This window comes from Pongo pygmaeus, chromosome 1 (assembly GCF_028885625.2).
Source record: "Pongo pygmaeus isolate AG05252 chromosome 1, NHGRI_mPonPyg2-v2.0_pri, whole genome shotgun sequence".
In the NCBI taxonomy this organism is placed as follows: Eukaryota; Metazoa; Chordata; class Mammalia; order Primates; family Hominidae; genus Pongo; species Pongo pygmaeus.
Genome location: NC_072373.2, coordinates 197,148,326 through 197,161,517, shown reverse-complemented (window position 1 = coordinate 197,161,517; position 13,192 = coordinate 197,148,326). Strand labels below are relative to the sequence as shown.

Here is a 13,192-nt window from a genome sequence, read left to right as displayed (position 1 = left end):
TTATAAATTTGAAGAACTCTGAATATTCAAGGTTGATCTTAGCCGGTTAATTGTATTTTCCCAGTTTATCATTTGCCTAGTTTTGTTTATGGCACTTTTGATTTGTAGAAGTATTAAGTTTTTATGTAGCCAATTATAATTTTTCTTAATAAGTTAAAAAAATTGGTGCCTTCCATTCTCGGCGTCATACGTATCTTCAAAACTTCTAAGGCATACTAAACTTTTCTGGGAAAAAAATGAATAAAAACAAATCCCCACTTAAATAAAGCCTGGGTACTTTATATTTTGTGATTACTGTTTTGATTGGGGTGATTTTCCATTGCATTTTAAAACTACTTTTTTTTTCTTTTTTTTCTTTTTTTTTTTTTTTTTAGCAGGGTCTTGCTCTGTCACCCAGACTGGAGTGCAGTGGCACAATCACAGCTCACTGAAGCCTTGACCTCCTGGGCTTAAGCTATCCTCTCACCTCTGCCTTCCAAGTAGCTGGGACTATAGGCTCATGCCACCACACCTGGCTAATTACAAAGTTTTTTTTTCTTTTTGTAGAGATGGGGTTTCACGATATTGCCCAGTCTGGTCTCAAACTCCTGGGCTCAAGTGATCCTCCCACCTTGGCCTTCCAAAGTGCTGGGATTACAGGTGTGAGTCACTGTGCCTGGCCGTAAAATTACTAATTTCTGTTTAATGCGGGAAGCTTATGGGATACTAAAAAGCAACAAAACAAAAATTTCCCAAATCTCACCATCTAGGCATAAGCATTATGAAGATTTTGCTGTAGGATCTTGGGTATTTTATAGACATGCCCTCCGTTTCCCATCACACACACACACACACACACACACACACGCGCTCTTTCTCTCTCTCTTACCACATTGATGGTATCCCACTGTATCTACCATGTTATTGCTACAGAATTCTACGGCAGGGGACATTCAAGGATGACTCCTCCATTTCATTTTGTGAATACCCTCCTTCTTCTCCTGGGGGGAAGAGGGTAAGGTGTTGAGAGAGCGTAGCCAGATTCTGGTGTGTGTGAACATGTTAACTGGTGGGCGGTGGGGGCAGTTGCTTTATTAATGTTAAGCAGCAGTTGGCTCAGCAGCAGCCATTGTGAACAATGGTCCCTGTCGTCTCTCTGGAAACGTTATTCCTTAAGCTGCTGGGTGTGCTGGATTGACCTTTCGTATGAAGCTTTTATCTTTTTTTTTTTTTTTTGAGATGGAGTTTCGCTCTTGTTGCCCAGGCTGGATTGTAATGCTGCGATCTCGGCTCACCGCAACCTCCGCCTCCTGGTTTCAAGCAATTCTCCTGCCTCACCCACCCAAGTAGCTGGAATTACAGGCACGTGCCACCACGTCCTGCTAATACTGTATTTTCAGTAGAGACCAGGTTTCTCCATGTTGGTCAGGCTGGTCTCGAACTCCCAACCTCAGGTGATCCACCCACCTTGGCCTCCCAAAGTGCTGGGATTACAGGCGTGAGCCACCACTCTCGGCCTCATTTGAAGCCTTTAAAACCAAATTAGCTTAGAAAAAAATGTGAGCTCAGGTGGTTCATTTGAGCTTACCAAAGGACTCAGGCTCTGCTTTTGAATCTGGGGTCCATGCCCAGCTAATATTGAAATGCCTTCCTTTGCCTTTGTTTCTTGTCTGTATCTCTTTTTCAGAACATCACAAGGAGTGGTGGTGTGGTCTAGGGCGGGAGTCCATAATCACTGCATTTTCTTGTGATACCATCACCTGAGTTTTTAAAATCACCTGCTTTTTTTGCACTGAACAATATAAAATAAATATTTTCCTGAATCATTGAATTGTATTCTACATGAACGATTCTTTTTCTTTTCTTTTTAGAGACAGGTTCTCATTCTGTCACCCAGGCTGGAGTGCAGTGGCACTATCATAGCTCTTACTGTAACCTCAAACTCTTGGGCTCAAGTGATCCTCCCACATTAATCTCCTGAGCATCTGGGACTACAGGCATGCACCACCACACCCAGCTAATTTTTGTTTTTTTGGTAGAGGCAGTCTCACTATGTTGCCCAGGTTTGTACATGAATGATTTGTAATGACTGTATCTTTCCCTATCTCTCTCTCTCTGAGTATATATTTTAAATTTATAATACCTAATCTCTTACTATTTTTACATTTAGATTATTTCTAATTTCCCTGTTATAACATATCAAGCAATATCTTCAGCACATATCTTTGCATAATTCTCAGAAGTAGGACTGCTGGGTCCTAGGTTGTCGTATTCATTGGGAACCTTTGGATGTAAATAAATCAATCCAGGCTAGAATAAGCAAAAAAGCCTCTCAGAGAACAGAGAACCCAAGGGTGGATTTGCAGCCGGACTTCACAAAGGTAGAGGACAAGGAACTGAAGGGCCATCAGAAACCAAAGAAATTTTTCCACATCTCAATCATTCTCTTTCTGCACATAGGATTGTTCTATTTTTTGGTCCACATGGAAAGTAGAAGAGCGGCAATCCATTGCACTTGGATTTTTATCTTCTCTTTTCAGGATATGGGTCCGGGCAAAAGTAGAATCTTTTGGGTTCTATTTCAACTTCCCAAGAAAGAACATCTGATTGCCCCTGCTGTAGTCAGCTCAGGTGTCCACCTCTGGTCCAAGCTTCTGTGGCTGGGGGGCAGGTGTGTGCATAGAGAGGTGTCACAATGTAGAAACCGCTGCCAAGTGCCCAGAGGAGATGGGCAGTTAAACAGAACATTATGAGTGGCATAAGCACCACAAAGTGATTTGAATGTGTAGCTAATCATATTGTGTTAAGGTTTTTGATACGCAATTCTCAAACTACCTATCACTAAGTGGGCATCTTCCTGCAACCTTCCTAACTGGATAATCACTTAAAAAATTATCATGACAGCTGGGTGCGGTGGCTCACGCCTGTAATCCCAGCACTTTAGGAGGCTGAGGCAGGCGGATCACAAGGTCAGGAGATTGAGACCATCCTGGCTAACACGGTGAAACCTCGTCTCTACTAAATATACAAAAAATTAGCCGGGCAAGGTGGCAGGCACCTGTAGTCCCAGCTACTCGGGAGGCTGAGGCAGGAGAATGGCACGAACCTGGGAGGCAGAGCTTGCAGTGAGCCGAGATCGCGCCACTGCACTCCAGCCTGGGCAACAGAGTGAGACTCCATCTCAAAAAAAAAAAAAAAAATTATCATGACATATGTGGACGCTCATGCTCTTTATTATTCACAGCATTATTCACAAAAGCTAAAAGGTAGAAGCAACCCAACTGTCCATAGAGGGATGAACAGATAAACAAAATGTGGTCTATACGAACGTTATTAATAAATATAGACCACATGTGTGGAATGTTATTCAGCCTTAAAAAGGAAGGAAACTGACACATGCTATAACATGGATGAACCTTGAAGACATTATGAATTCTGCATTTTTCTTTGATTGTTACTGTTGTTGTTTATGTTTGCCCAATATAATCTCTGGCCATCCTTTTATCTTTAAATTGTGTCACATTGTCTTAGTTATGTTCCTGGTATAGAAAATATAGTTGAATATTATTTAGGTTAATCTAAGTGTATTAGTCCATTTTCATGCTGCTGATAAAAACACACCTGAGACTGGGCAATTTACAAAAGAAAGAGGTTTATTGGACTTACAGTTCCACGTGGCTGGGGAGACCTCATAATCATGGTGGAAGTTGAAAGCCTGTCTCACATGGCAGCAGACAAGACAAGACAGAGCTTGTGCAGGGAAACTCCCATTTTTTAAAACCATCGGATCTTGTGAGACTTATTCACTATCACGAGACTAGCACGGGAAAGACGCAACCCCATAATTCAGGTTCCTCCCACAACACATGGGAATTGTGGGAGTTACAATTCAAGATGAGATTTGGGTGAGGATACAGCCAAACCAGATCATTAAGAGTCTTTGTTTTTTAACAGGAAATTGAATTTTAATAAATTTGCATTTTTCATTATAATTGAATGATTTTATTCTACTGCTTTGTCTTATTTTGTGCTTGCTGTATCTTTGTCCCTAAATAGTTTCCTTTGCTTTCTGCCTTTTATATTTGGATTATGTTTCACATATTTTTTCTTTTAGTGATTTAGAAGTATTATACTCTATTTTAAATATATTAGTGACTAAAATATATGCTCAAAATCCTTATTTCTCTAGCGATGAAAGTCAACAATTGGATAATATATATTGATTCCACCTTCACAAAAGATAAGGATATTCTCTTATCCCTTTTCCAACTTCTTGCACATTTATTAATATAAAATAATTATTTTTAGTCTTTTAAGAATTATTGTATTTGCACTGCTTTGAATCCATATTTTCCATTATTATTTAGCTTCAAGTCTGTGCTTAGCTAGTATGAACACTTCCCATTTTTATCTTTTCTTTTATACATCTTCTCTATTTTGAGTTATTGGTTCATCTGGAGTTCACACCCGGAGTTACAGTCACCTGGAGTTACAGCCCAGCTTGAGATAGAGTGGCACTAATTGTAAACTCTTGAATCCCTGCAAGCAACAATTTCTTGCATTCACACATGAAGCCCCAAACTTTTTCTCCCCCTTAAACATCACCTCCTTCATTTTCTGTAATCTAATGTCAAAAATTAGCCTGAGAATTGTCTGATTTTGGTTCATCTGAGGTAACTTTCTCAGCCTGGATTCTTGTAGATTTCCCCTACTCCTCATCCTTACAAGTTGAAAAAATTTCCAGCCTCTTTTTTATTTCTCTTGGTATACAGAGAGCTCCTTTATATACACAGGTTTTCTTTCATCTCAGAAAAGTTTTATCATTTCCATTTGGTTCCTTTCTTCCTGAATGCTTGTTATCAGTGTCTTGGCTCTTTGTCCACTGGGTCTCCTTATTTCTTATCTTCTGTCTTCTCTCTACCACTTTCACACCTCTGCCCTTCTCCCTATTTGGGTTGAGATTTTCAGGTTTGTCCTTCCCATCTTTGCATTGTTTTTCTACAGTGTTGCTTCTGCTCTCTGCTGATTCTTGTGCTTATGAAAATTATGCTATTTTGTTTCTTTTCAGTCTTGCTATTTTTTAGTATCTAGCTTCCCTTGGAAATAAAAGTTTTAATTTGGAGCAGCCACAAAGGTATAGGAGAAGTTGGAAGTATAGTACAAAAATCTTTTTCCATGAACCATTTGCAAGTAAGTTACCAACATGAGCCCTGTAACCCCAGAATGTCTTAGTGTATTTCCTACAAACAAGCACATTCTCCCACATAACCACAAAACAACCATCAACATTGGGAAATTAACACTGACACATTACTGCCATCGAATCTTCACATCTCATTCAAGTTTCACCTTTTTTTCCGATAAATTCCTTGATAATTTATTGATCCAGTTCAGAAGCACATGTTGCATTTCATTGTCATGTCTCTTTGGTCTCCTTTAGTCTGGAACGGTTCCAATGTCTTTACTTGACCTTCAGAACTTTTATACTTTTGAAGACTGCCTGCCGGGGAGTTGACAGTCCATCCCTCAAGTTAGGTTTGCCTGGTGTTTCCTCCTGATTATGTTCAGCTTGTGCTTCTACGACTGGATAATCACGGAAGTGATGCTGGCTTCTTCTCACTGCATCCTCTCAGCCGGAGTATGATTTCAATTTGTCCCATTATTGATGAGGTAGGTGTGTCTTCCAGTCTTCTCCACTTCTTTTTCCCTTTGTTATTATTGTGTGTGGGGAGGGGTGGGGGAGGGGGTAGTTTGAAGTTATGTAAATATCCCCTTCCTTATAAAAACTTGGAATTAATTAATATCTGCATGGATATACATAGTGTTCTGTTTGATTCAATAGGTTACCACCATTTGTTACTATTTTAAAAAACTTTGATTCTCAAATTATCCCCAATATGGTCAGTAAGAACCCCTCCAAGCCAGCTTCTATGTCCCTTTGACATGTCTCCATCATGCCTTGGGCATTTCCTTAGTTTCTGCCATAAGATATTCCCGGCTTGTCTTCTACTTTCTCTGCCCCAGGCTTGGGATTAGCCATTTCTTCAAGGAGCCCTGGTCCATGTTAGTGGAAAATGTTATTTAGGAACCAATGTCTGGTGCTAGATGTGCTCATTACTATTGAAGAATCACTGCTCTGAAGCCTTCTCAGTAGAAACAGCTAAGAAATGTTTGTGCATACACACGTAATCAAACATGCCCCACTCACACACTCATATTTTCTTCCATATCTCTACACATTGAAAACTATAAGCTCACACTGATACATCCAATTCAAATTTAACACCATTGGGTACATTATAATTTTTGCTCTATCCATAGTTCTAACCCTCTTCTCTGATAGTGAGACACCTGCCTTCTATTGTCCTTAACGTATTAACGTATTTGATCAGTCACCCATCTGGAACCAAGGTTTCATTTCTGCTGACCCCTCGCTCCTCACCCTACTTGGGCACTGACTTCCTTTGCTGGGCTGATCCTTCTCTGTGTGGATGCCCGCCTTCCTCTGCTTGGGCTCCAATACCCTACATGGGTGTCTGCTCATCCTGCACAGAGCTCTGACACCCTGTGCCAGCTCCATCCCTGTACAGATACCTAAGCTCCAGCTGCCCATGCCAGGCAGCCCGTCAGTATGGCTCCCCCTGACACCCCGGCCTGGGCTACAATGGTTCACACTCCTTCTTGCCTGACAGGTATGGATGCTGTATTAGTCTGTTCTCACACTGCTAATAAAGACATACCTGAGATTGGGTATTTTATAAAGGAAAGAGGTTTAATTGACTCACAGTTCAGCATGGCTGGGGAGGCCTTAGGAAATTTACAATCATGGGAGAAGGGGAAGCAAACATGTCTTTCTTCACATGGCAGCAGGAAGGAGAAGAATGAGAGCCCAGTGAAGAGGGAAGCCCCTTATAAAACCACCAGATCTTGTGAGAACTAACTCACTATCATGAGAACAGCATGGAGGAAACTGGCCCCCATGATTCAATTATCTCCACCTGGTCCCTCCCATGACATATGGGGATTATGGGAACTACAATTCAAGATGAGATTTAGGTGGGGACACAGCCAAATCATATCAGATGTCTTTGCTTTGTCCCATCTCACAGCTTTAGGACTGAATTGTTCAAGTGGGGAAGGGAAGAGATTTAGTTTTCCTTTTATTTATCTCTTGGCCAGATCTTTCTTTTCACTTGTGTGCTGTCTGAACATTTCACCTGTTATTTGGAGTCCATGTTATCTAGACTTATATTAGAAGAAGATGCTTCCCAAAATTTATTTCTATTACTTCTAGTTCCTAAACCATGTTTTTTTCTAGGACATTTTTCTCTGTAATTCAAATTTCATGTTCTAATTTTTAATGTTATAAAATCTTTCACAGGTCTCCTTAAGGTATTTTTCCTTTTTCTTATTGATGCTTATATGAAAAGAAAGTTCCTTAGGGCTGCTTACCTGGAGAAAGGCAAAAATTCTTTCCCCCATCCCCTTCCACTGTCCACTTTTTGCAAGTCTAGCTCCTATTCTTTCTTTAGTTCTTATCTTGAATATCCTATCTTAGGTTTTCCACAATTACCTTGCATGGAATTCTCCAACTTTTTGTTTGCTATCTTATCCTTTTATGTCTTTCGTAGCATTTGTTATGATTCGCAAAAATTTTGTCCTCTTAGTTACTCATTAGCTCTCTCTCCTTGGAGCAGGAAAGCTGTCTGGGGAGCAGACATTTCACAGAGCAGGAAGCATGAACACTCAGTAACACAGGAAAGGATGCTCTGCCTTATCACAAGCATACAAGTGAAACGCCATCTCATGTACCTACCAGACTAGTAGAAATGTAAAGTCTGCTAAAACCCAGTGTTTGCAAGGATGTACAGCAATAGGAACTCTACTTCAGTTGCTGGGAAGAGTGTAAATGGTTGTAACTGCTTCTAAGATAAATTGAGCATTACCTAGTGAAACTAAATATGTGGATATTTACAGCCTCACAACTCCACACAGACATGTACTCAAGAGAAACCCTTGTACATGTTCACAATAAGGAATAAGCAACAATGTTCTTATTGCTTGAAATGAAACAACTTAAGTGTTAACAGTAGACTAAATAAATTGCTATATTTTCATGCAATGAAATCATACAGCATTGAAAAATGAGTTAAGTACAGTCACATGCATCAACATGAATTTCAAAAACTTAATTTTGAGTGAGAAGAGCAGATCACAGAAGAACATTTATAGAATGATTGTCTTTACATAACAGAAATAACATGCAAAATTAAACAACGTATTTTTGGAGACTCACGTATGGAGTAAAATAAAAAGAAAAGCAATGAATGATTAACCAAAAGCACAGGATCATGGTTACTCTCAGGGTAGGGTAGGGGAATGTGTTGAGGAAGGAACAGAGCTTCAAAGGCTTAGGTGTTCTTTTTCTTACGCTCAATGATGGTGTTCATTTTATTACTCTTTAAACTGCACATACATGTTACATACATTTTTATATGTAGGATATATTCCACAACTTACCAAAAGTTCTATGAGGCATGGAATGTGCCTCTCTTGCTCACTCATCCCCTAGTCCAGTGCCTCTCCCACTTGAGCCTGCCGATCTGGGCACAGCAGTTCCTCCTCTCTTGCCCCAGACCCTTGCCTGCTCCTGTGGTCACTGAAGCCTTGGGCTCTGGTCTGAGCTGGGACTGAATGGCTGTCTTAATCCATTCAGGCTGCTGTAACAAATTACCATAGACTGGGTGACTTCTAAACAACAGAAATTTATTTATCACAGTTCTAGAGGCTGGGAAGTCCAAGTTCAAGGGATTGGCAATTTTGATGTCTGGTAGGGGCCTTCTTACTGGTTCATGGATAGCTGTCTTTATGCTGTGTCCTCATGTGGTAAAAGCGGCAAATGAGTTTCCTGTGTTTCTTTTTTTTTGAGATGGAGTTTCACTCTTGTTGCCCAGGCTGGAGTGCAATGGCGTGATCTTGGCTCACTGCAACCTCTGCCTCCCAGATTCAAGTGATTCTTCTGCCTCAGCCTCCCGAGTAGCTGGGATTACAGGCATGTACCACCACGCCCATCTAATTTTGTATTTTTAGTAGAGATAGGGTTTCTCCATGTTGGTCAGGCTGGTCTTGAACTCTTCACTTCAGGTGATCTGCCCACCTCGGCCTCTGTGTTTCCTGTGTTTCTTAGCTCTTTCCACTGAGAAGGCTTCAGTGCGGTGATTCTGTGGGTCTCTTTTATAAAGGCACTAATCCCATTCATGAGGGCTCTGTTGTCTGACCTAATTGCCTCCCAAGGCCCCACCTCCTAATACCATCACCTTGGCGGTTAGGATGTCAGCATATGAATTCTAGGGGGGGTCTAAGCATTTACACCATAGCAAGGGCCTTATGTCTCATCTGAGAGGCAGAAGGAGCATTGTGCCCTTAGGCAAGCACTCTCACCGAAAGACCTTGCTGAGAAGAACTTGGAAATAAGGATGGCCTGGGGCTGTGCTGAGCCTCCTTTGCCTGCTTCTGGTACAGGTGAGGGCTCAGGCACAGGAACAAGAGCCCTGGCCTAGCACCAAGGTAACTTTACACCAAGCCTGTCAATATCTAAATATAATAAAAATAATCATGACAATGATGACTATTAGAACTATAATTTACTGATCACCTTTTATACTCCGTACCTGGAGCTAAGGATTTCCAAGCATTGTTTCATTTAACTTTAGGAGGTTAGGTACTTATATTATTCCTATTTTGTGCATAATAACACTGAGGCTCAGAAAGGTGAAATGACAGACAAGGTTACATAGCTTGTATGTGTCAGAGCCAAGGTTTGAACCCATCTGTGACTCTGAAGTCCATACTCTTATCACTCTACGGGAAAGTCACAAGTCAAAATGACAGAGCCTTAAAGCCTGGATTTCATTAGTGGAGCAATAGGTGTGCCCAACGAGAGGGGCATGGGAACTGAGCAGATGGAGAGGGCGGAGTCTCATTCCTACATTGCACTCACCCTGGACGATAGCTCCTGGGAATGGCAGTCACAGCTGCTTAGGTTCTTTACATCCTTGTTTCTCTCTGTCGCTTTGTTTCTTTCACTACCTCTTTCACAGTCTTAGTGTGTTTCTGCAAGTGCAAGCATGATGTAATAACACTGTATAGTCACACCAGAGCAGATACTGTAGCAGATACTGCAGCAGATACTGTGGAGGCTGGGTTCTGTTTCCAGTTCTATCCACATGGTTTTGGGCAAGTACTTGAGCCTTCCTTTGCCCTATTTCTTCATTTGTAAAGTGGGGGTTAGAATATTTGCCTTACTACTTCACAGAATTCTTACAGGTCACAGACTCCAAGCCGGTAATTCTATAGGTGAAGAAACTGAAGTCTCAAGTGGGGAAGGGACCTGTGCAAGGTTTCACACAGCTGGCCCAAGGTGGAGCTGGGAGTAAAATCCAGCTTTCCTGATTTCTGGTTAAAATATCTGCAGTGATCTGTAAATTGCAAATATGTGCATCATTCCATAGATGGGCACAAGTCCAGAGAACATTCTATAAGTTTCTCTAGGCAATTCCACTATAATAAAAATGAGGAAATATCCAGATCCCTAACTTGGGACTTGTAGAAGAAAACAGGCTGCCAGTAAAGACATACCTACCCTGAATTGTTCATACTCTTCCTACTCAAAATCACAATGCCTTCATTTGTGCACAAAAACACAGTGCTCCTTGAGAGGTCAGCAGAGGCCCTAGATCCCTTTGGAAAAGGAGAACCCGCTAGAAAGTTCTAAGGGATAAGCTGGGGCACAGGTATAGGGATGATCCAGCCAGTGAGTTGATGTGAATGAGTGGACTTGGCACCAAGGATTGGGCTTCTGTGCCTCTCTGCCCTGGCAGTGTGGAATAGGAGGAAAACTTGCATTTACAGAACCCTGCACTGAGAGCTCTCACATAGGCTAATACATTTAATTCTCATAACTCTGAAGACACTGAGGCTCCAAGAGGTTATACAACTCACTCAAGGTCACATGATCTGCAAACGGTGGAGCTGGGAGTCAAGCTCAGCCTTGACTTGAAAGCCTGGCCCTTCCCACCAGGCCAGGCTTCCATACTGACCGGAGAAAGCTATGGCGAAGATCCCCCCTGTGGCTGCATCGCGGTGGAACTTGAGCAGAACCTGGTTGGATGAACTGTGCACTGTTTTCTTGGCCATGCTCCGGGTGAAGACGCCAAGCCGTGGTGCTGTTTGCTGTGGCCCATCCCTGTACACAGGAAACAAGGTCCTGGCATGTCACTAGTCACCATGGCTGCCTGCTCCACTTGGTGCCATCGGTGGCCTTAAGACAGACCTGGAGTGGGAGGCTATGATTCTCTTTGTACCAACACTTCCCCACACCATGCCCTAAACACCTCTCCCAGCCATTCCCAACTTGGTCTCCCAACACAGCTGATAGAATCGGTGAAGCTCACACTGATTGCTCATTCACCTGACTCTTCACCAGCCCATTGGGCTCCTGGGGAAATTCAGGCTCCATAGAGTAAGGGTGTGGGTCTTACCACAGGTCATCTCAGTCTGGGGCAGCACTAGGACAGGGCTGAGGAGCTGGTGTAAAAACCTGCTGCTATGCATACTGGCTCCATTTTCTTGTCTTCCAAGCAAAGAGTATACCCACAATGCCTTTTGGGGCAAAAGATTTCTTCCCTGAAACCTTATCTAACCCCTCCTGTCTGTTCCTAGCCATTGCTTGGAAATCATGCTGGAAATTAACCCAGGGCAGTCTGGTTACAGTTATCCAAGTCCTGGGAATTTTGGGAGAGAATTCCCCTAACCCCTGATGATTCCCAGAATGGTAGTAACCACCAAACAAAGGAATTTTAAAATTATGTGCTCTTCCAAAGATCCAGTGGTTTGGGAAGAAACTGTCCAGGAAACTGCACATATCAAATGCTAATTTGTATTCCCAATTTAAAATTAACTCTTGTTGTATATAACTACATAACTCAGAGCTGAGCTGTCCAATTCAGCCACTGCCAGCCACACATGGCTATTTACATTTAAATTATCAAGATTAAATAACATTTACAAATCAGATCCTCAGTCATATCCAAGTACACTGCAGCCAGTGGCTACCATACTGGGCAGCATAGACATAGAACATTTCCATCACTGCAGAAAGTTCTGCTGGAAAGTGCTGGCTCAGCACCAGATGACCAACGGGACATCACAAAATTCCACCTCAAATCTCTTCCGTTAGTCTGAGTGGCTTAGCCCAGGTACGTGTAGAATGTTGGTTTGAACTCCGGAAATACTGAGGAAAGTCTGTGTACCCACGCCTACTCCCATTAACACACCCACTGGTACTTTCCCTGGCCCTGGCAGGGCTGCAGGCTGGGAGCCACTGCCCTCCCATTCCTCTCCCTTCAAGGAGCCATAATGGCCAATTGCAGCTGAGCCCCCTTCCACTATGTTTATTTGAAACTCAGGAGGCTGACAGCCTTTAAAAACCACTCACCTCTTGGTTTTTCTAAACCAATAGGTAACTGACTGATAACCCAGTGTAGAACCCCACTAATGCTCTTTTCTAATTGGCTGTTGACATGGCACCTGGCCTACCAGATGGTGATGAAATCTCCGGAGGGCTCTGTCTGCAGCAGGCTGAGGTTGAGGCGGATGCCATGGCCAATGGGCACGGTGATCAGCCAGACACAGTCCTGGGAGCTGGAGTACGGGCTAGGGAACCCCGGGGAGTACACAGTGCCGTTGGAAGAAGTGATGTTCCCGCCACAAGGGACTGCCAGGGAGGGAACACAAACATAAGTGCAGGGCCTCGGTACCCACCTGAGAATTCAGATGCCTTCCTGAGGAACTCCCAGCTCCCAGAACTAATCATCCTGTCAGGGAGGTTGGGTGGGATGCGGAAGGGGAGGCCAAGCTGAGGATGGCTGCACCTGGTTCTACCCACCAGTCCCCACACAGAACACCCTGGCTGGCTCTCAATCGTCACTGCAGGCCCCTCTGTGGGTCTGCCTCAGCCTCCCTCTTTCTCTTTCTTATGAAGAGAACTGCCAAGAAAAAAGGATGCCCTGAAGCTGTCCCCTCTCCCTTCCCAGGAATGGCAGGGAGCAGATGTTAGGGTCAGAGCTGCAGTGCTTTTGCTGAGAAGAGCTAAGAAATTGGGAAAATCTTTCTTTCTTTCTCTTTGATCTGCTCTTTCTAGAGTGGTACTTGT

At 42.8% G+C, this 13,192-nt stretch overlaps 1 protein-coding gene across 1 annotated transcript in view; it reads right to left on the bottom strand.

Annotated features, from left to right (window-relative positions):
* Window positions 1-13,192, bottom strand: part of CSMD2 (CUB and Sushi multiple domains 2) — a 664,918-nt gene that overhangs the window by 78,033 nt on the left and 573,693 nt on the right. Inside the window, exons 43-44 of the mRNA XM_054497047.2 lie at window positions 12,577-12,754; window positions 11,079-11,224 (exon numbers count right to left, since the gene is read on the bottom strand). Coding sequence (XP_054353022.1) covers window positions 11,079-11,224; window positions 12,577-12,754 — 324 coding nt within the window. The remainder of the gene's footprint in view (window positions 1-11,078; window positions 11,225-12,576; window positions 12,755-13,192) is intronic.